Genomic DNA, 27,874 nt, shown 5'->3' with positions numbered 1-27,874 from the left:
GATCAGACCGTTTTTTTTCCTTTTGGTCCAGGGCAAATAATATTGTGGAAAGGATCTGTGGTATATAAGTGGTGCTGTTTAGGCCAGGGTCTCTTGTACAGGGGATTGGGATGATAGGATTTAAGGGTTGGGGTCTGTTAATCTAGATGGCTTGCATGGAATAGAAATCACATCTTTTATTTTACTAACCTCTAACCTAAATTTCTTTTAACTATAAATGGAGGCATAAAAATAGTAATATTAACAGTCTGGTGACTTTGTCACAGATAGAAATCACATATGTTCTCATATATAGTATAGTTATATTTAAAATGAATTAATAAGGAAGAATGTACATTATATCATAAATTTGGTAAAGTATTTTGCACAACTTTATTCCAATATAATTGGTTTGTCGTCCTATATCTTATTTTTGTTTTAAAAACATTACTCTGAGAAGAGTCCATCAACTTCATCAGTCAGCCAAAAGAATTATGCCCCATAAATTAAGAATGTCTGGTTAAAATTTCTCATCTTATACTTAGACCATCTTTTGTAGTTAGTTTGTCTGCTAGTATAGGTTACTAATAGTCCTTTAATTTCCAGTTTTGCATCTCACTCTCCCTCTCCCTCAGCATCTTTATTTATTTATTTATTATACTTTAAGTTCTAGGGCACATGTGTACAACGTGCAGGTTTGTTACTTATGTATACATGTGCCATGTTGGTGTGCTGCACCCGTTAACTCGTCATTTACCTTAGGTATATCTCCTAATGCTATCCCTCCCCCCCTGTCCCCTCCCCACAATAGGACCCGGTGTGTGATGTTCCCCTTCCTGTGTGCAGGTGATCTCATTGTTCAGTTCCCACCTATGAATGAGAACATGCGGTATTTGGTTTTCTGTTCTTGCGATAGTTTGCTGAGAATGATGGTTTCCAGCTGCTTCCATGTCCCTAGAAGGGACACGAACTCATCCTTTTTTATGACTGCATAGTATGGGGATATGGAGATATCCCAATATGAGCTTGAGGGACTTGATGAATGAATGTAAGGGGAGGGTGAAGGAGGAGGTGTTAAACACTTAGGCTTATAGACTGAGCAGTTAGATGGCTGGTAGTGCCATTTGTGGAGCTGATGAACAGAATGGAGAAGGAACAGCTTAGAACATATACAGATGGATTCAGTTTGAACATACTGAGGCTCTTCAATAAATGTTTGAATATTTAAGGTGCCTGAAATATTACTAGGAGGAGATACCAATAGTTAATTGAATACATACAAGTCTGATTCTCTAGTGAGTTACTTAAGAATCTGGTTATTCGGAAGAAAGGGTGGGATTACAATAAGGACTCTTCATTAGACCAGATTAAAGGAAAATATGAGAACAACTGATCTGAAGCAGATCTAAATGGAGGACAGCTGGGGATATAGAGTAACACCTTAGGAAATGTTAATGGAAAGTTGGAGGAATGAATATTTTCTCAAAGATATGCCGAGCAAGTAGTCACTTCAAAAGATTTTTTAAAACCTTTTAGAATTTGCCCCACAAGAATGAAGTATGAAAGGTTTAAAGGGGAAAAATGTAGTTGAGATGGAGGTAATTTTAGTGAAATTTAAGATGTAGTTCTGACTTAGGATATGAATCCAGGGTAAATGTCCTTTGGTTCTAATTAGACCACTCATTGCATTCATTCACATCATAATCTCTTTAATGTAAAGATGTTGGAGTAGCCCTTTTAGATTTAGCCAAACTGACATTATTGAATAATATTAAATTTTAATTATTAAGAACTTTTATTTTTCTTTCTTCTTTTCTTTCCTCTGACTCTTCCTTCCTTTATTATTCCTCCCCCCTCCCCTACCCTACTCCTTCTAGGAGGCGGCTAGGATGGAAGTAGAGTTTGGATAAATAGGACATTAACAGGGAAAGATATCCTTTTCTAAGTAGTTAGGTAACTTACAGGGTGGATCTTTATTTTAAATGATTCTAAGTCCCAAGGTGATAATTTTGTCTACATTTAATTTTAATAGGATTCAATAAACAATACTTAATGTTATGTTTTTCTTAGTGAATATTTTTGAGAAGCGTTAAGTAATTTAAAAATTGATTGATTAAACCATGATAGATCCACACAATGGAATGTTGCTATCACTAGTAAAAAAGAATGAAGACAATCTCTATTACTGACAGGGGAGTTCACCAGGATAAATTTTTAGGTGATAAAGTAACACAGCGCATTTAGTCTGCTGTAAGAAAGAGGGAATAATAAGACTACATTGTGCAACAGTGTGTTTAGTGTACTGTCCTTTTTAAGAAAGAAGAGAAAATAAAAATTTTATATGACTGTATTGGCTCAGAGAAACACTAAAAGGATGTATAAGAAACGAATATTAACATTTCCTGTAGGGAGTAGAATGAGGGTGAATACAATGGAGAAGGACAGGGTGAAGGAAGTAAGACTCCTTAATGTGTATCATGTTATATTGTTTTCATTTTTAAATTGTGAATTTTACAATACAGAACTTCCTTTTTAAAAGATTGTTTTTCGTGTAGTTCTTTATAAAAAGTGTCACATGTCTGCAGGCACTACTAATTAAATTTTTTTCATTCATTCGTTATTTATGTATTGTGCACCTGTATTGTGGTTGATGCTACAATGAAGTAGGATGTAATTCTTATTTATAAGGTGCTTATAGTTGAGTAGGCAAATGAGAATATGAGATAATCATAATAGAATGACACATGTTAAAAGAAGGGCACAGAATTCATTGGCAAAGTCAGTAAAAACTTCAGTTAGGGTAGTATTTGACCTGAGTTTTGGGGAATTGAAGAAAATGGGGAAGTTAAGATAATTTTATATAGGGGATAAACAATGGCACAAACAACAAAGTATGGCATTTACTTCAGTTGTCTTGATTTTGGCAAACAACAATGGGTGAAAATATCCTTAAGTATAGTTGTAGTCTTTCAACATTTTAAGAAATTAAAGTCTTTTGATGAAAGCAACTTGTTATTACCCTATTTGTCATCTGCTGCATTTTTATTGAAATAACCTGTGGCTAAAGATGCACTGTCAGTAGCATCTGAACTAGAAATGTGAACAGTTTCAGAAATTTTAAAATAACTTTTTGTTTTGTTATATTTTCACACTTATATATATGGTTCCTTGTAATTATGTAACATTCCTGTATTATATATATTACTTAATCTTCTTCTGAAACATTTGCATATTTTTAAAACTTTATCCCCCTTTACTACTAATATATTTGTGTATATTTCTTAAGAACAAGAATATTCTCTTTATAATATAATTATCAGAATCAAGAAATTTTCCATTAATAACATACTGTTCTATAGATCATGTTTAAATTTTGCTAATGTTGCATAATATACTTAATAAATTGCTACTTTTCTTGAAGTACAGGATCAAATCCAGGTTCACACATTGCATTTAGTTGTCATGTCTCTTTATTCTGTAACAATTCCTTATCTTGTCTTATCTTTCTTGACCTTGACATTTTTTGAGGAGTACTGGATATTTGTAGAATGGCTCTCAATTGGAAAGTTATATGTGTTTTCTCATGATTCGATTCAGGTTTTGCATTTTTGGCAGAAGTACTTCCGAAGTGATCTTTTATCCTCTAAGCATGATATCAAGAGTGTGTGATTTTGATCTGTTCCAATATTGGTGATGTCTTTCAGATCTCACCACAAAAGTACTATTATTTTTATCTTTGTAATTAATAAGTAATTTGGGGAAGATACTTGAAACTATGAATCTTTTGCCTACTGATTTTAGCATCCATTGATTTTCTAACTATGTCATTTCCTCCGTATGTATTAATTGGGATTCTACTGTGAGGAAGAGCATTCTTCCTCCTTCCCTTTTACTTTATTTATATCATTACGGACTCATAGATTCTTGTTTTATTTAATAGGTGATATGATCCATTGCTGCCATTCTTTTGATGCCTAAATTATCCCAGATTTAGCCAGGAGGATCCTCATCAGGCAGATTTTTGTGTTCTTTTAACATGTATAAGCCACTCTTTCAGTATTTTCTTAATTTTTGGCACAAAAAATACTTTTTAGGTTTATCTTGTACTTTCTGTGCTCCAGGTCTTGAATCGGTGTTTTCTCCAGTGAGCTCTGACTCTTCTTAGTAGAGAATTGGACACAGACGGACACAGACACACACACACACACACACACACACACACACACACCCCTACACCTCCACAGCCATGAACAGCATAATGATGTTTAGGTCAACAATGGACCACATATGTAAGGTGGCTCCATAAGATTAAAATATTGTCTTTTTACTCTACCTTTTCTATGTTTAGGGGTGTGTGTGTGTGTGTGTGTGTGTGTGTGTGTATTTGTTTTGTTTTGTTTTGTTTTGCTTTGAGATGGAGTGTCACTCTGTTGCCCAGTCTGGAGTACAGTGGTGCAATCTCGGCTCACTTCAACCTTTGCCTCCTGAGTTCAAGCGATTCTCCTGCCTCAGCCTCCCAGGTAGCTTGGGGCTACAGGCTTATGCCACCATGCCTGGCTAATGTTTGTATTTTTAGTAGAGGTGGGGTTTCGCCATGTTGGCCAGGCTGGTCTTGAACTCCTGAACTCAGGTGATCTGCCCACCTCAGCCTCCCAAAGTGCTGGGATTACCTGCATGAGCCACTGTGCCCTTCCCTGTTTAGGTATATTTACATACAGAAATACACCATTATATCACAGTTGCCCACAGTATTTAGTACGGTATCATGCTGTACAAGTTTGTAGCCTAGGAGCAGTAGGCTATACCATGTAGCCTAGATGTGTAGTAGATTGTGCTATCTGGGTTTCGTAAGTGCAGCCTATTATGTTCACACAGCGACAAAGTCACCTAATGATGCATTTCTCAGAATATATCCCCTTCACTAAGTATTGCATGACTTTTTAGACACATGCACATGCAAACACCTGCCCCACCCCAAGATTTCTGCATTGCTAGTGATGCCAGTGCTTTTAGGCCCTCAGCACATATATTTGTGTGTCTGTGCATGTACATATATGTATATTCACAGTTTTTGCTTTCTGAAGATAGGTAAATTTAGAAGTAAATAAGATGCAGATAGATATAAATATACACACATATCCATTTTATCTGTATATGTGTGTATGTGTAGTAGAAAATAGGAGTACATACTGACATCAGTGCAAGGAATTTTTAATTTAATTTAATTTTAAAACTCAGATGAAGCCCTGGAACAGAAAAATGAGACCTGACAAAGGAGGAAGAAATATAGGTGATTTTTCTTCTGCCTTCCTCTCATTGCATTCCCAATATCACAGCCCGAAAATATTGATGGGAAGATTACTTTTTTTTGTCGTTTTTGAGATGGCCAGGACTCTTCTATTCCTCTTCTTGGCCAGTAACATGAAATAGATGCTGAATTACCACTCCTAGCAATGCGAAGTGACTAAGTAATGTTTTCTATTTGTATCTGGAGAGGTAAAGTTGGCTGTTAGGAAGGAGTAGAGACTGGAGGGGCTGTGGAAGTGGTGTACTCTGCAGACTTCAGTATTTTTTTCAGTGCTTCTTTCAGTGGAAGTACTACAGATGTTCAGATTATCTAGTAATGAACTTCATTACTTATTGTGAGATGAGTTAACTTTGGATTTAATCATGCTGGATTTTAGCTGCAGTATTTTTACATATAAACACTGAATAAAATATCATAAAATACCCAAAATTAAGCTTGGGCCTGTTCATATTATCTACCCTTTCACCCTAAAATCTAAGAATACCATGTATATTAAATATTTTATTGTTTATTAAATATTATATTAAATATTTTAGTCTCAAACTTATGGGACTGAGAAATATCCAGAAAGAATTGGGAGAGTAAATGGAAAATCATCTGTGTTTCAGGCATGTCTTTTAGAGTCTGTTTCTGTTAATGTATTAAAAAATGATTAAAAATAGTTAAAAACCAACAGAAATTTGTTGAGTACATTGTTCTACTTGGTTTTGTTTGAGTTAGGATTAAGTAAAACTACAGTCTTTCTTCTCAAGGAACTTACATCAAGCAGAGGAAATAAGACTTAAATATAATAATCAGGACTGGGCATGGTCGCTCACGCCTATAATCCTAGCACTTTGGGAGGCTAAGATGGGTGAATTGCTTGAGCTCAGGAGTTTGAGACTAGCCTGGGCAACATGGTGAAACTCCATCTCTACAAAAAATACAAAAAATTAGTCAGGCGTGGTGGTGCAGGCCTATAGTCCCAGCTACTTGGGGAGCTGAGGTGGGAGGATCATTAGAGCCCAGAGGTCAAGGCTACAGTGAGCCAAGATCACGCCACTGCACGCTCTAGCCTGGATGACAAAGTAGAGACCCTGTCTAAAAAAAAAAGAAAAAAAAAAAAAAAGAAAGAAATATGACAATCAGAAAAGTAAAAGCTAGTGAATAATTATTTGCTGAGTAGACTTTGGTTGATAAAGGAAATCAGAGAAAGGCAAATGTTTTAGGGGAAAAGCTATATGAAGGTGGTATGCCTTAAGCTTATTTTTTAAAACATGACTATATTGGAGAGCTAGAGGCATATTATCTTTTGATAATAGAACTGTTATTCAAATACCTTAAAATAAATATTTAAAATGCTTGAAAACATTAAAAAGGTTAACAAAATATTTTTTAAAAATAGATTTTAAATAATACCAAATGAAATGTATATAAATCAAAATTATAGTCAATAAAGTTAAAATTAAACAGCCTACTTAAATAGAAGATTAGACATAGCTGAAGGGAGAATTGGACTACTAGAAGATAACTTATCTCAATAAAATTACTTAGTATATAGCTCAGAAAAATTTTAAAAAGAGATGGAAAATATGAAAGAGAGCTTATAACAGGGATAGTAGAATGAAGATGTTTAGCATGTATTTAATAGGAGTTCTAGAAAAAGAAAGAGTAAGGAAATATTTGAAGAAATATTATCTGTGAATTGTCTTGAGTTGGTAAAAGTTTCAGGAACTACATTGAGTCCTCAGGATGATTAATAAAACTGAACATACACCTAGGTATTATAGTGAATCTTTGGCACATCAAAGGCATAGGGAAGATTATAAAAGCAAGCAGATAATGAAGCCTGATTATCTACAACCTCAGCTAGACTGACAGCTGAGACATTAACAACTGTGGATACCAGAAGACACCAGAGGAAATAACTATTGATCCAGAATTATATGCTCAAATAAAACCATAATTCAAAATTAAGTTCAGATACGTATATTTTCAGACAAAGGCTGACAGTTTACCTTTTGCTAAAGAGCTACCAAAGAAGCAAACTGAATTAATAAGAAGAAAGAAAGTGAGATGCAACTAAGAAGGCATGCTGAGCAATGGAATTGGTAAGCCTGTGAGCAGTGTAAAGGAACTTTAGCTATATAAAGCAACAACAATAATAAACAGCAAATACAAAACCAAGGTAGAAAAATATGCTATTTAAAAATAACATGAAGGAGGTAAGATGCATTAAAAAGATGGGGTAGATCTCTCTAAAGTCTTTGAGCTATTCAAGAAAAGAAGACAGGGATTAATTTTAGATGTAAGTATGCTAAATATTCATGTTAAAACTATAAGGATGTCACTAGAGGAACAGAACCAGAATGTATCACTTTTATACCAAAGAGTGAGAAATAAAGAAAACTTAACCTATTAAAAAATAGGAGGAGAAAGAAAGAAACATAGAAAAAGCAAGGTAAATAAAAGGTACAGGATAAAATGATTCAGTAACTACAAAGAATTAAACTTGCCACCATGAGTTAAAAACAACAAAACAAAATTTTAGTGTGATATATAAGACATTCATCTAAAACATAAGAACAGGAAAAAGTAGAAAGTAAGCCTAATTATGCATGCAGGGTTTTTTTTTGTAAAAATATCAAAATTTGATATTTTCCAACAGTGGTTATTTAATATTTGAGCATCAATATTTGCTTTTTTTGGTTAATCAATAATAGTGATAAAATTTCCCATTTTGCAAAATGTAAAATTAATCTGTAATATTAAGTTGAATATATAGGTTTCACCTGCTTATTAACTTTTAGTATTTGTAGAAACACTACATTATGTTGCTGGTGTAATATGAAATTTGTTTCCATTGAACCATAGTATACTTCTTGGCCCTAAAGGTAAATATTACACATTGTGAATGCTCCTAACTTACAGCACTGGGGATAAACACATTTTAAATCAGGTCATTGCTCAAAGCTAAAATCTTCTACCAATTGCAGTTAGTCTGTTTAGAGATGAAATGAGTAAGACTGGTTTTTAAAAAGCTGTAAATTTTTATTTCCTGTTACTGATACATATTATTTTACACATTTATGGTGTACTTGTGATACTTTGTTATATGCATAGAATGTGTAATGATCAAGACAGGGTATCTGGGGTATCTGTCACCTTGACCATTTCAGTGTGTTAGGAACATTTTAAGTACTCTCTTCTAGCTACTTAACATGCAGTATATTATTGCTAACCGTAATTGCCCTACTCTATTATCAAACATTAGAATTTTTACCTTCTATCTAACTGTATGTTTGTTTCCATTAACTACCATCTCTTCATTCCATCCCCAACCCCCAACACACTCGTTCCAGCCACTGTATCTATAGTCTTGGTACATTTTATTTTTTGTAATATAGAAAGAATATTTTATATATTTTTAAATTATGGATTCAGGGGGTACATGTGCAGGCTTGTTACACAGGTATATTGCATGATGCTGAGATTTGGACTTCTAATGAGTTCATCACCCAACTAGTGAACATAGTACCTGATAGGTAGTTTTTCAACCCTGACTTTCCCTTCTTTCCTCCCTCCCTCCCTCCTTTTGGATTCCCTAGTGTTTATTGTTCCCATGTGTACCCAATGTTTAGCTCTCACTTATAAGTGAGAACATGTAGTATTTGGTTTTCTGTTTCTGCATTAATTCACTTAGGATAATGGTCTTCAACTGCATCCATGGTGCTGCAAAGGACGTGTTTTCATTCTTTTTTCTGTCTGTGTAGTATTCCATCGTGTATGTGTACCACATTTTCTTTATTCAATCCGCACTATTGATGGACACCTGGGTTGACTCTGTCTTTGCTATTGTGAATAGTGCTACAATAAACATATGAGTGCAGGTATCTTTTTGGTAGAATGATTTATTTTTGTTTGGTTGTATACACAGTAATGGGATTGCTGGTTTGAGTGCTAAGTCCATTTTTAGTTCTTTCAGAAATCAACAAACTGCTTTCCACAGGGGCTGACTAACTTACATTCCCACCAACAGTGTATAAGTGTTCCCTTTCCTCTGCAGCCTCACCAACATCTTTTATTTTCTAACTTTTGAGTAACAACCATTCTGAATAGTATGATAAAGTATCTCATAGTGGCTTTGATTTGCATCTCTGTGGTGATTAGTGATTTGAGCATTTTTTTCATGCTTGTTGGCTGCTCGTGAGAACTGTTCAAAAGTGGACCTTTGCCCACTTTTTGATGAGGTTATTTGTTTTTTGGTTGTTCAATAGTTTAAGCACCTTATAGATTCTGGATATTAATCCTTTGTCAGATGCATAATTTTAAAATAATTTCTTCTGTAGATTGTCAGTTAACTCAGTTGACAGTTTCCTTTGTAGCACAGAAGCTCTTTAGTTTAATTAGGTCCCAGTTGTCAATTTTTGTTTTTGTTGCATTTGCTTTTGAGGACTTTGTCACAAATTATTTGCCTAGGCCATCATCTGGAGAAGAGTATTTCCTAGGTTATCTTCTAGAATTTTTAGTTTGAGGTCTTACATGTAAGTCTTTAATCCATCTTGGGTTAATTTTTCTATATGGTAAGAAGTAGGGGTCAAGTTTTATTTTTCTGCCTATGGTTAGCCAATTTTCCCAGCACTATTTGTTGAATAGGGTATCCTTTCCCCATTGTTAGTTTTTGCTGACTTTGTTGAAGATCAGTTGGTTGGTGGTGTGTGACTTTATTTCAGGGGCCTATATTCTGTTCCATTGGCCTATGTACCTATTTTTGTACCAGCAGCATGCTGTTTTGTTTACTGTAGCCTTGTAGTATGGTTTGAAGTCAGGTAATGTGATGCTTCCAGCTTGATTTTTTTTCTTTTTCTTTTTCTTTTTTTTTTTTTTTTGCTTAGGATTGGCTTGACTATTTGGTCTCCTTTTTCGTTCCATGTGAATTTTAGAATAGCTTTTTCTAATTCTGTGAAAAATGACATTGATAATTTGGTAGGAATGTCATTGAATCCATAGATTGCTTTGAGCAATATAAATATTTTAATGATATTGATTCCTCCAACTCATTAGCATGAAATTCTTTTCCATTTGTTTTTGTCATCTATGAGTCTTTCAGCACTGTTTTGCAATTCTCTTTGTAGAGATCTTTTGCCTCCTATGTTAGGTGTATTTTTAGATTTTTTTTTTTTTTTTTTTTTTTTGGTAACTGTTGTAAATGGGATTGCATTCTTAATTTGGTTATCAGCTTGAATGTTATTGGTATATAGAAATGCTAATTTTTGGGTGTTGATTTTCTGTCCTGAGAGTTTGCTAAAGTCGCTTATCATGTCTAGGAGTCATATGGTGGAATCTTTAGGGTTTTCTAGGTATAGAATCGTATCAGCAATGAAAAGAGATAATGTGACTTTCTCTTTTCCTATTTAGATGCTGTAGTAGTCCATTCTCACACTTCTATAAAGAAATACCCAAATCTGTGTAATTTATAAAGGAAAGGGTTTTAATTGGCCTCAGGAAACTTACAGTCATAGCAGAAGGCAAAGGGGAAGCAAGGACCTTCTTCACATGGCAGCAGAAGAGAGAAGTTCAAGCATGTGAGAGCACAGGAAAAACTCCTGTTAATGAAACCATCAAATCTCGTGAAAATTCACTCACTATCATGAGAACAGCAAGGGGGAAACTGCCCCCCATAATGTAATCGCTTCCCTCCCTTGAGAGGTGGGGATTACAATTCAAGATGAGATTTAGGTGGGGATACAGAGCCAAACTATATCAGATACGTTTTATTTCTTCCTCTTGCCTGATTGCTCTGGCTAGGACTTTCAGTACTATCTTGAATAGGAGGGATGAGACTGGACATCTTCTTACGGAAAATAGTTCTAACTTTTGCCTGTGCAGTATGATATTGGATGTGTGTTTTTCATAGATGACTCTTATTATTTTGAGATATGTTCCTTTGATGGCTAGTTTGTTGAAGGTTTTTATCATGAAGGATGTTGGATTTTAATGAAAGCATTTTTCTGTGTCTATTGAGATGAATGATCATCTCAATAACAATAAATAACAAAAAATGTTTTTTGTTTTTAATTCTTTTTATGTAATGAATCCTTTTGCATATAGTGAACTATCCTTGCATTCCAGGAATAAAGCCCACTTGATCAGGGTGAATTAACTTTTTGATGTGCTGCTGGCTTCGATTTGCTAGTATTTTGTTGAGGATTGTTTGGTCTCTGTTCATAGGGATATTGACCTGTAGTTTTCTTTTCTTATTGTATCTTTGCCAGGTTGGGATAGGGAGTTAGGAAGGAGTCCCTCCTCCTTGACTTTTTGTAATAGTTTCAGTAGGATTGGTACTAACTCTTTGCATATCTGGTAGAATTGATAGAATTCAGCTGTGAATCAATCTGTTCCAGGGCTTTTTTTGGTTGGTAGTTTTTTTAAATTACTGGTTCAATTTCATTACTTGTTATTGGTCTGTTCAAGATTGTTGTTTCTTCCTCATTCTATCTTGGGAGGTTGTGTGTTTCAGGGAATGTATCCATTTCCTCTAGATTTTCTAGTTTTTGTGCATAAAGATGTATATAGTAGTCTCTGAGGATCTTCTGTATCTCTCTGGGATCAATTGTGATGTCATCTTTGTCATTTCTGATTGTGTATAGATTTATTTTATTTCTTAATCTAGCAAACAGTTTATCAATTTTATTTATCTTTCAAAAAACCGCTTTTTTTAATTTTGTTGATCATTTGGATGGTTTTTTGGGGTCTTGATTTCATTTAGTTCGGCTCTGATTTTAATTATTTTTTTCTTCTACCAGCTTTTGAATTTAGTTTGTTCTTGTTTTCCTAGTTCTCTTAGGTGCAAGGATAGGTTATTAATTTTGAGATTTTTCTATTTTCTTTTTTTTTTTTTTTTTTTTTTTTTTTGAGATGGAGTCTTGCTCTGTACCCCAGACTGGAGTGCAGTGGTGCCATCTTGACTCACTGCAAGCTCCGCCTCCCAGATTCAAGCCATTCTCCTGCCTCAGCCTCCCGAGTATCTGGGGCTACAGGCACTCGCTACCATGCCCGGCTAATTTTTTGTATTTTTTTAATAGAGACAGAGTTTCACTGTGTTAGCCAGGATGGTCTCGATCTCCTGATCTCGTGATCCGCCCACCTCAGCCTCCCAAAGTGCTGGGATTACAGGCATGAGCCACCACACCCGGCCAAGATTTTTCTGTTTTCTTGATGCAGTCATTTAGCACTACAAACTTTCCTCTTAATGCTTTTGCCACTCCCCAGAGGTGTGTGTTGTGTCTCTATTTTTGTTTGTTTAAAAGAATTTTTTGATTTTTGCTTTAATTTCATTGTTTATCCAGAAGTCATTCAAGACTTTTACGTAATGATTTCCGTATATAGTTTGTGTGGTTTTGAGAGTTCCTCATGGTGTTGATTTCTATTTTTATTCCACCATGGTCTGAGAAGATGTTGCGTATGATTCATTTTTAATTTTATTTTTTAATTTAGCTTTTTCAAAAAATTTACCAAGACTTGTTTTATGACCAAGCATGTGGGAAATCCTGAAGTATGTTCTGTGTGCAGATCAGAATAATATATATTTTGTTGTTGTTGGGTGGAGTATTCTATAGATGTCTATTAGGTTCAATTAATTAAGTGTCAAATTTAAGTTCAGATTTTTGTTTGTTTTCTGCCTTGATGATCTGTTTAATAACTTTTGTGGGGTGTTAAATTCTTATTATTGTGTGGCTATATAAGTCTTTTCTTAGGTCTGAAAGTAATTGTTTTATAAATGTGGGTGCTCCAATGTTGGTGCCTATTTATTCGTTGAATAGAACCCTTTATCATTATGTAATATTACTTTTTGTCCTTTTTATTGTTAAAGTCTATTTTATCTGATATAGGAATAACAACCTCTGCCCTTTTTTGTTTTTACTTGCCTGATGCATCTTTCTCTATAGAAAGATCTTTACTTTGAGAAAGATCTTTCTGTATACATAGATCTTTACTTTGAGCCTTTGTGTGTCATTACATGTGAGATTGCTCTCTTGAAGATAGAAGGATGGGTCTTGTTTTTCCATCCAGTTTGCCACTCAGTGTCTTTTAAGTGGAGTGTATACACTGTTTGCATTCAAGGTTAACATTGATATTTAAGGTTTTCTTTCTGTGTGGTGTTGTTAGCTAGTTGCATGGTAGTCTCAATTGTGTAGTTGCTTTATTGGTTCTATAGGCTATGTGCTTGCATGTGCTTTTGTGGTAGCAAGTATCATTCTTTCATTTCCATGTTCAGTTACCCCATAAGCATTTTTTGATAGTGATCAGTTCCTTTAGTGATTGCTTGTCTGGGAACAACTTTATTTCTCTTTTGTTTATAAAGCTTAGTTGGATGGGATATGAAATTCTTGGCAGAAATTTCATTTCTTAAAGAATGCTAAAAATGGGTCCCCAATCTCTTCTGGCGTATAAGGTTTCTGCTGAGAATTCTGCTGTTAATCTGATGGGTTTTCTTTTATTGGTGATGTGATTCTTTTCCATAGCTGCCTTTTAAGAATTTTTGCATTGACTTTGGATAGTCTGATGACTATGTGTCTTGGGGAAGGTCATCTCGTATAGTATCTTGCAGGAGTTCTCTGGATTTCTTGTACCTGCATGTTGACCAATTTAAGCAAGATTGGAGAATCTTTTCTTAATTATATCCTCAAATATGTTTTCCTAGTTGCTTACTTTCTCTTCTCACCCAGGAATGCCAGTAAGTCATAGATTTGGTCACTTTACGTAATCCCATATTTCTTGAAGGCTTTGTTCAGTTTTTACAATTACTTTTTCTTTATTTTTGTCTGGGTTGACTTGGAAGGGCTCGTCTTTGAGCTCTGAGATTCCTTCTTCTGCTTGATATATTATGTTGTTAAGACTTCCAATTGTATTTTGAAATTCCTGGCTGGGCACAGTGGTTCACGCCTAGAACTACTCACGTTAGAATTACGTTAGTAGTTCTAACACTTTGGGAGGCCAAGTCGGGAGGATTGTGTAAGTTCAGTGAGTTCAAGACCAGCCTGACCAACATAGTGAGACCTGGTTTCTACAAAAATAATTGAAAAATTATCTGGGCATGGTGACATGCACCTGTAGTCCCAGCTGCTTCGGTGACTGAAGAAGGAGGATCAGTTGAGCCCGGGAGTTTGAGGCTGCAGTGAGCTATGATCATGCCACTGCATTCCAGACGGGCGACAGAGCAAAGCTGTCTCAAAAAGCAAAAGAAAAAGAAATTCCTGCAGTGAGTTTCTCTCTCTCTCTCTCTCTCTTTTTTCTTTTTTTTTTTTTTAAGAGACAGGGTCTCTGTATGTTGCCCAGCTGGTCTTGAACTCCTGGGTTCAAGAGATCCTCCTGCTTTGGCCTCCCAAAGTGCTAGGATTACAGGCGTGAGCCACCACACCGAGCCCCATGTAGTGAATTTTTCAATACCAGAAGTTCTGTTTGGTTCTTTCTTAATATAGCAGCTGTGTCATCTTCAGTTTCTGAATTGTTTTTCCGATTTATTCGTGTTGGATTTCAGCTTTCTCCTGGGTCTCATTCAATTTCTTTGCCACCCATATTCTGAATTCTCTGTCATTTCAGAATTTTTATTCTGGTTAGGATCCATTGCTGGGGAACTAGTCGGATCATTTAGAGATGATGAAACACTCTGGCTTTTTGTATTGCCAAAGTTCTTGCACTGTTCATTCTCATCTAAAGAGCTACTTCTCTCTCTCTCTTTTTTTTTTTTTTTAGTTTGCTATCATTTGGATGGGGAGTCTTGATTTGATATTCTTTTTTCCCTTGTGGGTATGACTGTGATATGTATTGTTTGTGATTGATTGGATTTGTTTCTGGGTGCTTTAAGGGTGCCAAGGCCCTATATGGGTTTCTTGGATATAGATAGGTTTGTTAACTGGCTTTCTCAGATGTTGCTTGTTTTAGCAATGTGATTTTGTTTGGTCGTGTATTTTAGGCTACAGTCAGTAGGTAGCACTTAATTTTAAGAGCTGGTTGGTGGGTGCAGGAGCAGAGGCAATGGAGAAGTGTGAAAAGCACCCTCCCCCAGCCAGTGTTCACCTTCAGTAGGGGTGGAGCCACTGGAGAAACTCAAGAAGTTGTCTCTTTAAGTCCATGCTCATAAACCCTGGCAGGAAAAGCCTTTGCCAAGTCCACAACAGTGAACTGAGAAAAGGGGCAGGGAGGTGAGAGATTACTTCCCCCGTCCTTGTCCATTCAGAGGCTTTAGTGGGTGCTTCCTTCAGCAACTGGCACCATTCTTGCATTTCCTTTGACCCAGGGAGGACTTTGGCAGGATTCGCTCCCTACTCCTTCAGTGGCAGACCATGCCAAGGATTAGATTTCTAGGAGTGAGATCTGCCTCCCTTCTGCTCCTGAGACCTGATGGGGCACTATCCCCTATTTATTGGTATATTTTAAATTGAGGAATCCAACTAATTATTCAGTTACATACTGAATACAAAGATCTTGAAGCCTCTGCCTTTCAAAATAAATGGTATGGGGATTTTAAATTGTATTTTTATTAATCATAATGAGCAAAGTGAAACTGAGTAACACAGAATAGATAGAATAAATATTGTATTTTTGTTTTATTTATTTATTTATTTACTGAGATGGAGTCTTGCTGTTGTTGCCCAGGCTGGAGTGCAATAGCACTATTTCAGCTCACTGCAATTTCCGCCTCCCAGGTTCAAGTGATTCTCCTGCCTCAGCCTCCCAGGTAGCTGGGATTACAAGCATGCACCACCATGTCTGGCTAATTGTGTATTTTTAGTAGAGTAGAAACAGCCATGTTGGCCAGGCTGGTTTCGAACCCCTGACCTCAGGTGATCCACCTGCCTCGGCCTCCCAAAGTTCTAGGATTACAGGTGTGAGCCACCATGCCCGGCTAAATATTGTGTTAAAAGCAAAAGTTTATCCTCAAAATATTTTTAAACTTTCAATATAGTAAGAGCTTATAATATCAAACTTCATTTACATTTGTGATATACTGTAGTGTGATAAATCAGATTGCCTGTTCTGACTCCTTTGGGCTCATTTGTGAAATCAGGGCTTCCTAAGCAAATGAATAATGTTAAAAGAAGATGCTTATGTAAAAGTAAACTATTTCCAACTGTTTTGTAAGTATCTATTTAATGTAAACATGATGTATGTAATTATTTCAAGCAGAAAACAGAGTATTATTATCACTTAAGTGTACTCATTATAAATGACTTAATTTCATTCTGCCATTTAGACAGATTTCTACTAGGCAATGATTTATTATCCTAATAATAAATTGTTTACAAATTGTTTCTTTTCTTTTTTTGGTTGTGGGGAGAATCAAACCCCAGTGTTCCACGTAACAGGTAGGTATACTTACCGCTATACAAGCACGGAAAAAAGGGTTTATTTTTAAATATTTTAAGCATTTAAAAGTTATTTTTCTTTTAAAATGTTTCATATGTTTAAAAACTTTTTAAAAAATATTTCTTTTAATGTTTTAGTTCATATTTTACTAATTCAGGTACTTAGTCTGTTTTCTAAGATTTTATTTGGTTGAAAGAGGCATAAAAATTTTACAGATATATTTAAATATTTTAGAGTTTCTCTTTTGGTTCAGTTCATCCACCTGTACATTTAAAGTCAGGATTCTCTTAGCATTGACGTGTGATCTATAGGGATGGGCATGACTGGTGATGTATGGGTATTGGTGTTTTATGTCTTGGGCTGATGTTCTTAGTCTCCTAATAGGCCTAATAGAGACTTTTTTTTTTAATCTTATGTAGTTAATAAAGTTTTAAAATAAATATTGTTATTGCTATGAATCAATAAGTCCAAATTTAGTTTGTTACTATTGAGAGATTTTCTTCTGAGGAAGAAAGAATGAAAGCTTGAATATCTGGTAATAAAATAAACTTCGTTTGTGTTTAATTAAAATTTTTATATTATTTACCTTACCTATGCAGTAATATATATTATGTATTACATTTTATTTCTCAAAAGGATCTGTAGTACCTTCTAGGAGGCTTCTTAATGTCACTTTTCCCCACCCCCTTAAATTATAACCAGCTAGAATAATTTCAGTGCTGTTACTGGACTAAAGGTTATCGTTGCTGGCTTCTTATTTAAGACCAGAAGTAATGCTGAGATGAATGAGGAACATGGTAAGCACATAGTAAGTGCTTAATAAATGTCAAAACTAAATTCATAGTAGGATGAATATTACCCTTCTGGTGGAAGTGTTCCATGGAGAAGTGATTTTTATTATACTTCATTTTCCTTATTTCTATGTTTATTTCATTGTCACCCCTGCTCTCCTTTTAACAATTTTCTTTAATCCCTACATGCAGAAACTCAGAGCTAGAAAAATTAGAGTCAGACTCTAATTCCTTGAGGGCATTACTGTATTAGTAGTCAGGAGATTTATTCCATGAATATATAATCTCAAAATTATTTTTCTGTCACTTCCATTGTGGATTCACTTAACTTTTATCTTTATGGCAACTTCTTAGGAATCAGAAGGAATCCAGGAAAATTGCCAGGTGTAGTAGATTTTTCTTTCCAGTGTTTCTTTCAAATGACACTAGACACTACACCTCTTCATGTGTAGTACAAGTACCTTATAACAGTATAATCAGTTCTGCTCTCTTGTCACTTATAACATTGCTGACATTCACTCTGCTTGTCTGTAAACAAAATACATTGTTACTGTTATTATTTTAAACAAACTGTTATCGGTTAGATCAAATAAGAATAACAAAATATTTTATTTTACCTTCACTTCTTTCTTGTCTAACACTCTTGTTTCTTTGTGTTGATCCAAACTCCTGACCTCTGTAATTTTTGTTTTCTCTGAAATAAGTTTTAACGTTTCTTGTGAGGCAGATCTACTGGCAAAAAAAAAAAAAAAAAAGAAAAGAAAAACAGAAAAAAGAAAAAATTCCCTAAATTTTTATTTGCCTCAGAAAGTCTTTATTTCTCTTTCACTTTTTGAAGGTTAACTTTTCAGGATACAGAATTCTAGGTTGGTGGGGTTTCTTTCAACACTGAGTAATTCACTCCTCTGTCTTCTCGTTTCCATAGTTTGTAAGAGAAGTCCAATGTAATTCTGATCCTTGTTCCTCTGTAAGTAAATTTCCACCTTTCCCCCACCAGCTTCTTTTAAGATTTTCACTTTGGCAAGGTATAGTTTTTTTTGTTTGTTTGGTTGCTTTTATTTATCCAGCTTGATGCTCCCTTCACTTCCTGGATCTGTTATTTTTTGTCTGTCATTAATTTTGGAATATTCTCAGCCATTATTGCTTCAAATATTTTCTCTGTTTCTTCTGTCTTCTCCTTCTTGTATTCTCATTATGCATAAGTTACACCTTGTATGATTGCCCCACGATTCTCTGATATTCTGTATTGTCTTTTCATTCTTGTTTTCTCTTTGCATTTACATTTTGAGCATTTCCATTAACTTATCTTCAAGCTCATTGAGTCTTTCCTTGGCCATGTCCAGTCTACTAATCAGCCTATTAAACCCAGTCTTCATTTTTGTTACAGTGGTATTGATCTAACATTTCCTTTGGGTTGTACCTTGGTTTCCATGTTTCTCCTTACGTTACCTATCTGTTCTGTATGTGGTGCACTTTTTCCAGTAAAGCGTTACCATATTATAGTTGTTTTAAATTCCTAGTCTGATGATTCCACTGTCTCTGCCATATCTGAGTCTAGTTCTGATGTTTAGTTTGTCTCTTCAGATCATGGGGGTTTTGTCTGTCTGTTTTTGCCTTTTAGCAGCCTGGTAATTACTTGTTGAAAGCCTGATATTATATATCAGGTGAAAGGAACTGAAGTAAATAGATCTTTAGTGTGAGATTTTATGTTTATTTGGCTAGGCATTAGATTGTGTTTATTGTTTGCTTTAGCTGCATGTCAGAGGCTTTTTGTTTTTGTCTCCTCTGTTGTCTTTGGGTTTTTCTAGGGTCCTTAAAAAGGGCCTGACTCTTAGAGTTATTTTAGCTGTAATCCCCTGGTATTTTATAGGAACTCTATTGATATGGTGTTAACTTAGGGTAGATGGGGAGATATTCTATAGTCCTCTCTTAGGTCTCATCTCTTAAGTGAGCTGGAGTTGGGCATTTCCCTTCCCCCCAGGTCAGCTAGGTTCTGATAAAATAGTTTCTCTTGAACTATTTCAGGCATTATTGAAAACAGTAGAGAGCTCTGGAGTGTTTTTAAATGGTTACCTTTCCCCTTCCCCAACCAGAAACAAGAGAGAGTTTTTATGTAGTCTTCATAGTGAGAACCTAGTAGCCCTCCTGGAATAAAACTCATAAAAATTTGTCCCCTCCCCCTTAAGGTTGAACCTCCTCCTAGTTTTTAACTCTTAAGCTAGTCCACACCCCGCCAGCAGTTCCTCCATTGCAGTTTAAAGTGTTCTTACATTAGTACTGGCTTCAGCTGAGGTACCCTGTAAACTGATTTTATATCTGCTTGTCTGGTCTCTCCATTTTCAGGGAAGCAGTTTGCTCTGTGGCCTCATTTCTCTGATGGATCTAATCAGAGTTGTTGACTTTCGGTTTTTTAAGCCTTTTTTCTTTTGTAAGGTCAGTAGTACCTACTTCCAAGCTCTATATACATCAAACCAGACAACGGAAGTTCTCTGTTTCTTATTAGAATGAAAACATAACTTTAGAGCCTGCGTAGTCTCTTAAGCCTTTTCTTTTCCATCTATAAACACAGCTCCCAGTGAACATTTGAACACAGATGACATTTGGAAAGAAATACTTTTTTCATCTCCTTTTTGAAATTATCTTTTCATTTTTTGATTTTTCTAAATGCAGAGTGCAATTCTATGCAATCTGGAAGGCAATGAATGAGTCCTTGATGCTTTCTTCCTAAGTCTTGATTTAGCAATTAGAAAACTTTTTTTTTTTTTTTTTTTTTTTTAATCTTGAACTTGTATCTCCCTCAAAAGATGTAGACAGGATGGACAGAGAGGAGAATTCATGTACAATTTTAAGTATCTTCTGTTTCCCAGAGTATCCTGTGAATACAAGAAGGAATAAAGGTAGGAGACCGAAATTATAGTGTTCTATAAGTAGATGTGTAACAGACAGGTAACGATATTTGAGTAGTATGTTAGACAATGATATTCAGTCATGTCCAGAGGAAAATAGAGGTTGAGACACTGCCATACCTTGGAGGGTTGGGATGAGGCCGTGAGAGTTACCTGAAGGAGTTGACATGTGATCTGTATTTTGGAGGATGACTAGATCTGAGGAGAAAGGGCCGGGCGCGGTGGCTCAAGCCTGTAATCCCAGCACTTTGGGAGGCCGAGACGGGCGGATCACAAGGTCAGGAGATCGAGACCATCCTGGCTAACACGGTGAAACCCCGTCTCTACTAAAAAATACAAAAACCTAGCCGGGCGAGGTGGCGGGCGTCTGTAGTCCCAGCTACTCGGGAGGCTGAGGCAGGAGAATGGCGTGAACCCGGGAGGCGGAGCTTGCAGTGAGCTGAGATCCGGCCACTGCACTCCAGTCTGGGCGACAAAGCGAGACTCTGTCTCAACAAAAAAAAAAAAAAAGAAAAAAAAGATCTGAGGAGAGCATGCTGAACACGGAGAATTGCCTATAAGATAGACGATTTCATCTATGGTTGCTTTTTTCCTATGTTAAGGATTTGGAGATCAAAGCAAATTAGGCAAGTTAGGTAGTGTTTCCCTAACTCTTACTTGATATATAGTTTTATTACTTGGTTTGATATGTTGCAAATTCCAGACTTGCTCTATCGTGTATTTCAAAGCTAACTAAGCAATTTTTGAGTTTTGGATTATTTTATATTATCCTGTAATATAAACATTGAGGATTAACTGATGGATCTAGTAAGAGCTGTTGACTTTTAGTTTGTTCAGCTTTTTTCTTTTTGTATGGTCAGTAGTATTTAAATTTTTAATTCTCAGATTATGTCTCAAGTATTTTGCATGGTGGTAGAATTCATTTGGATTAAGTTTCACTGGTTTTGTTGTTACTTCAAATGTAAGGATATTTTGTGATTTCATAGATAGTAGAGTATTTTCAGAAATGTTAAACCACTCATTTTGCTAATCTTATTTAATCTATTTCTCTTAAAGCAGCAGGTCATTATATAACTTTATACATATGTTTGGTCTGAACCTCCACATTTTTAGTTTACTCTTATAAGTCTACAGTACCACTACCTCCCAGTGAAAGTATAATCAACATAATTTTAACTGCTATGTTGAAACATAAGAATACTATTAGTTTAATAACTAGCATTTTATTACCTAGTTCTAACGTAGTATCATAGCTTTTGAAATTACCGTTACCAGCCAAGATAAAGCTGTTCTAGCATACATCTAATATACTGTTTCTAAAATGAAATGAATACGTATACATAGAAGAAAGAATTTTGGACTCCTTGAAGAAAGCAGGATAAAGAATCTATTTTAGATTACGAATACAGCACCAAAGCAATTGACATCTTAATTTTCTAAAAAAATCATCCTGTGATTTTGTTTCATAAAATTTGACTTTTAATTATGTTTCTGCTAAAATTATTCTCTGAGATATTTTGCAGAGATAACTTAAGACATTTTGGAGTGAAGAAACACTCCTTAAAGTGACCATTAGTACCACCTATTTAATATTTGTTTTTATTCCAGATGTCTCTTTCCTTACTCTTTGCCTTCCTTAATAGAAATAGTATGTTAATTTTCTTTTGCTGTTATAACAAATTACTATAAATTTAGAGGCTTAAAGCAACATGAATTTGTTATCTTAACAATTCTGTAGGTCAGAAGTCCCATATGAGTTTCACTGGGCTAAAATCAAGGTGTGAACAAGCTGTTTTTAGGATCTAGGGGAGAATTTGTTTACTGCTTATGAGGGTTGATGGCAAAATTCAGTTCCTTGCCGTTGTAGGACTGAGGTCTCATTTTCCTACTGCTGTAAACTGAAGGTTGTTCCACTTTATAAAAGCTACCACATTTCTTGGCTTGTCTCCTTCCTCCATGTTGAAAGCCAGCAATAGCCAGTTGAGTCACTTTGCATCTCTCTGACCCACTGTTCTTCTGTAATCTTCTACTTTTAAAGACATACACCACCCAAATAATCCTAGAAAATCTCACCATTTCAAGCTTCTAAACTTTAGTTATATCTGTTGATTCGTTTAATATGTAACATAACTTATTCACAGGTTCCAGGAGTTAGAACATGGACATCTAGAGGAACTGTGCTTCTTCCTAGCATAAGCAGTGATACTGACAGGTCCCTGACTTTCTGGATGAGTTTTCCTTTTCTATTTAGAATACCTCTGACTTTTTCCTCCTCAATTCAGTGAATACAAAAGAGGTGTTGAGATTCAGAGTCACTAAGGTGCCATTAATATATTAAATATAATGCCTATAGGAAAATAATAGGAGAAACAAATTTTAGAAACACTGAAAAAAGAAAATATACTTTTAGAGTATTCTCTTGAAAAAGAGAAAGTCATGTATATTTTTGTTGATGTGTATTAATTTAATATGTATTAATTGGTCCCAATCCTTAATACAAAAATTCATAGTTATTCATATAGCAGCAGGAAGTAAACCATTATGGGTAATTAGGAGTCTCTTAATATAATATAAAAGCATTCCAAGATGAAGAGATATTTACTCAGAGCAATAACTTGCAGTCATTTACCAAAATTTATGTCAGTTTTGATAATGGATGACATTGTATCTTAATGTGTTATTTCTTTCCTACTTAGATCATCACGAAGTATGTATATGAGCTCCTGGAAAAGGATTGTAATTTGAAAAAAATATCTATTCCAGTAAGTCAAATTTTAAAGAAATGTTTATTTCAAATGTTTATTTCCATGTAAAATAGTTTTTAATTCAGAAGAAAACTTTTGTTTTGGGTTGACTGTGATAAGTTTAAATGTTAAGGTTTATTGTGTTGATAGTGATAATTTTAAATGCTTATTAGTATACCTCATCTCATTCTGCACAGTAGTTCCTATAAAGAATACTCTTCAGTATAAAAGGAAAAAGTACCCATTTCTAGTCTCTTTGAAAATGATGACTCAATTAAAGGATTACCCTTACCTGTACCCTTTCTCATTTCACTGGAATAATTTATTTTTATTTACTTGTAGTAAACCAGTGAAATTTTTGTTACATTAAACATTCACTGTCTCTTTAAATATTTCTTGGTTTTTAAAAATATGTCTTATTTCTACACATAGTATGTTGTTTCCTCTACACATTCCCAAATTCATTCCTGGTGCTTCCTGTTTCATAACACTGCTCCTTCCCTTTTTGGCAGAACATTTTTTTGAATTTTGCACATTTTGCCATTTCAGAGTGAAAAAGTTTGAGATTTGTTCTCAGATTCAAATTGTCAAAAAAAAGAAAAAACACAAACCCCTGTTTTTTAAATGTAAACCACAAAATATTAAGCTTTAAAACGAAGAGATTGTAATCATGTGTGAAATGGTGGTTGGACTAGATTGGAGGATCTTTGCTGTCCCTGACGACTTTATGATTTTATGATATATAAGAATCTGGGATACTTGCTGAAAGTAATTCATTTAAGGCACACTTTGCATGTAGATAATTTTGTTTGCATGAAATGTTGCATGAGTTTAAAAAATTCTTTGGATAGTACTATTTTATTATAAAAGGGTTTGGGGATTTCTTAATATTGTCCCTCTCCGGAACTGATTCTGTAGTTCCTTTTTTAAAGGAAACCTTTTTATTTAATTTTCTGTAAGTAACCTCAAGTGCAAGATCCCGTTATTAGTCACTCACTCATTTATTCACTTATTCAACATAAATTTATTTAAATGTTTTTTAGGTAATGGACACTGTTCCAAGTGCTTATGATGGATTAGTCAATAAAATATTATTCTGTGTAACAGCTACATCAACCCTTGGTTTATTTGGAAACTTTTCTTCCTTTAAAGTCAAGATTTTAGTACCTTTCTTTGAATGAATATGCCAGTCTTTTTTTGAATTTAAACTTACTGTTTTAGTTTTGACTTTAGGCCTAGCATTTTACTTCATTTAAACTATATATTGAAATTTGGTCTTCTGGAAAGTCAGGATAGAATTTTGTCACTTTGCCCAGTTTTCCTTTGTTGTTAATTTTGTTTCTTTCAGAGTTTCTGAAGAATGATATTTAAAGGGCATTAGGTTAATTTATTGATACAGCACAATTAATATTGAGTCTGTTAGTTCTATAATACTTCTAGTTCCAGGGAACCCTTAAACTCACTTCAGTCTCCAAATTTCTAGAACAAATCACAAAATAATTGGCTGTATACAGCATGTTATATGTTTAAGTTTCATTATTGATCTTTATAGATGGAAGGGAACTTTTTATTATGGATCAGATTATCCTTTGATTTTAAATTTGGAATATAAAGCTAATAAGCAAGACAGATTTACTTTATGTGAAACTTAAGCATCATACCCATCTTTGGTTAATAAAGTTTCCCTTATTTTGTAAACTTAAAAAAGACTCTAAATTTTGTCTTAGGAAATTAGTATTTCCCTTTAAATTATCACATATTTGGTATCATTGTGACACTTTTCTTCACAACTGTTTTTTAATAGCTGTTATTTTTCTCCTGAGGTCTCTTAAATCTCAGAGTGAAAGTGGGTTTTTGTATGTGGGTGTGTGTAAATAGTTGTTCTTTTTACTTAAAGAATATCATCAAACCTTTGTTTTTTCCCTCGTGATGAACTCTTTCAGTTTTATAGTTAAACTATTTTAAAAGGGAAAAAAGAACCATTTTTTTTTTAAATGACAGCACTTTGTGGAATCCATGATTTGATTTGATAGTAAACAGTATGATCATGCCTATGTTTACCCCACATCTCTCATAAATAGGCATAAAGTATTCTCAATTATAGTAAAATATCTCATACTTGTATAGAACACTGAAGAAATGAATTAACAACTTCACTACAGATTTTCACTTAGTTTATTACATGCATCATGTTTCAGCAATTAATGGTGTTCGTGAGTATTCCACAATGAATTGGTAACTGCTAAAAATTGTTTGTTGCAGTCTCACCAACCAAAAGGTGTCTGAGGTTGATTTGTCAATAAAGTGAGGTGATTCGCTGGAATGACCATTATGTGTATTCCTTAATGAAAGCTTAGCTTAATAAATTACCACTGTTTGAAGATAAATGGCCTTGGAACAGCCATATGTTCAAACTTAATTAGGTTAATGAAGAAGAAATTATTTTATTTCTATAGATATCTTACTATTTAAAATTAGCACTAACTTAGAAAGTACATTGTAGTTACCATGTGCAGAGTCAGAGTTCTATGTAAACTGAGGTGTATATTAGCCAATGACCAGCTAAACTACTGCTCTTACCCCTTAATCATTAATAATATTACATTATTCATCTTCATTGTTGTTTTTCTTTAATATTTTGGTATTCTCATATTTTGAAAGTCAACTTTTCTCAGTGTTCAAGTAAAACTTTCATTTATTCATGGTTACCTTAATTTATAGCCCCTTAAAAATTCTATAGCAGCATTTTTTTTAATGTGATTCTATTTTCCCTCTTTTTTCTGAGACAGAGTCTCTCTCTGTTGCACAAGCTGAGTGCTGTGGTACAGTCATGGCTTAGTGCAGCCTTGACTTCCTGGGCTCAAGCAATTCTCCAGCCTCAGCCTCCCAAGTAGCTGGGACTACAGGTGCGTACCACCATGCCCGGCTAATTTTGGATTATTTGTAGAGACAGGGTCTCACTATGTTGCCCAGGTTGATCTTGAACTCCTGGACTCTCAAGTGGTCCTTTATCAAGCAGCATTTTAATACAAAAAATATATTTTTATCATCTGAAAATAAGTTTCTTTCAGTTTTAAGTGATTACTGTGGACTTCAAAGTGCCAGTATTCCATTGCTTAAAAAATTGACTCAGTTTCTTGGTAACAGGGGACTTAGTCAAATAGGAAAAAAGACAGTGATCAGCACCTACTGGAATATCTGTACTACAGGTTTTTACATTAAGGTAAATAGGTATCCATCTCCATAGCCATTCCAGGATCCATTAAGGCCTCACTGACCTTAAGAGACACTTTTCTTTGTGCGTGTTTAGACATCCTGTTTGGTAATTGAATGACTAGAAACCCCTGTGGCGTCTTTCTTGTTATACACTGACAGCTTTGCCTTTCAGTTTTTAAATTTTGTTCTTATCATCATTACCTTTTTTATTTTTAAGCCTCTTTAACTGAGCACTTCTTCTATTTTCATATAATGTTCCTAGGTAAAAGGGAATTTTTCTTCTTAGGTTTGGTTTTCCTGTGTCTCTCATCCACTTATCTTTCTGTGTGGCTTTAGTCATATTTATTGTTGTCATTATAGTTTGTTTACTCTGGACATAGCATGCAGCTGAAGCTAATATGATTGTGTTATATTTCATATCTCTCTTCCTGTATTTTTAGCTATTGCTAATAAAATTTTAGTTATGTCATTTTAATTCTTTAACATTGTATAGCTCTTGTAAAATTCTCTGTAATTATGTACTAGTTTAATCTTCAGCATATGCTTTCTGAACCAGGCAAGTATTATAACCATTTTAGAGTATCCATTATTTAGTTAAATGCCTTTTATCTAAAGGAAGTCACTGGTGAGACCTGATAAGATTCCTCATTCCAAAAGTTTATTGTTTTTGATTACTGAGTGCCTACAATGTGCTAGGTTTTGTTCTAGGTACTGAGACTACAGGTGGATACAAACCAGAGAACTCTGTGCCTGCCCGGACTTACATTCTAGTGAAGGGAGCAGGCGGTGAATAAACACACTTGCAAAAATATAGAGTAAAGCGTACAATATGTTAGATCTTGGTATGTGCCATGGAGGAAAATAAAACAGGGAAGGGGACTATAGAATTTTCAGGGACATGTTTGGGATTTTAAATGTGGTAGTCAGGGAAGGCTTCAATGAAAAGGTGTTATTTCTTGTTTAAGCCCTGTGTCCATGCTGCTCTTGCTGAAATAAGTGCCATTTTTGCTCTGTTTGCACAAATGCCTAAGCCATCTCTTACTGAAACTAGCCTGATTGTTTTAGAAGTACAGGTATTTTATTTTGTTTTTCTCTTCCTAAGTGTAATGACTGGGAATATTTAGAATCCAGGGCTTTTTTGTGTGTGTGTGTGTGGCATCTAGAGTTTTTGTATACTTCCTGTTTTGATAATTGTATGGAACATATACAGTTGCCAAAGTGAAGAGTTATTGCATTACACAATATATGGATTGACCTTTATGTGAGAGTGTGTAACCAGCCATCAGAATGTCAACTTCCTGCTTGATCTGGCTATCCAAAGGCTTCAATTTCCAGTCACTGGCCAGTGCTGATGTGGAATACCACTCGGTGTGTTATGGCATATGTAACAAAAGGTTGGGAAGTTATCTCTTTCTAAAAGTGTTTTGTGTCTTTCAAATGTAAATCATACATCATTTAGTTAACAATCTAAATATTAAGTACAATCAAAATGGATAAAAATATTTACTTTTTATTCTGTAAGTAACTAGTTTAGAAAGTAAGCTCATTGGAGTACATAATGTGACTTTGAAAAAACAATTG

General features: G+C 34.7%; 1 protein-coding gene across 3 annotated transcripts in view; it reads left to right on the top strand.

Moving 5' to 3' along the window:
• Positions 1-27,874, top strand: part of FAM172A (family with sequence similarity 172 member A) — a 480,941-nt gene that overhangs the window by 114,708 nt on the left and 338,359 nt on the right. For all 3 annotated transcript variants that reach the window (XM_025388508.1, XM_025388509.1, XM_025388510.1), the window contains one exon: positions 23,030-23,095. In XM_025388508.1, coding sequence (XP_025244293.1) covers positions 23,030-23,095 — 66 coding nt within the window. The remainder of the gene's footprint in view (positions 1-23,029; positions 23,096-27,874) is intronic.

This window comes from Theropithecus gelada, chromosome 6, assembly GCF_003255815.1.
Source record: "Theropithecus gelada isolate Dixy chromosome 6, Tgel_1.0, whole genome shotgun sequence".
In the NCBI taxonomy this organism is placed as follows: Eukaryota; Metazoa; Chordata; class Mammalia; order Primates; family Cercopithecidae; genus Theropithecus; species Theropithecus gelada.
The sequence above is the reverse complement of the archived record's forward strand: the minus strand, read 5'-3'. Positions and strand labels throughout refer to the sequence as shown.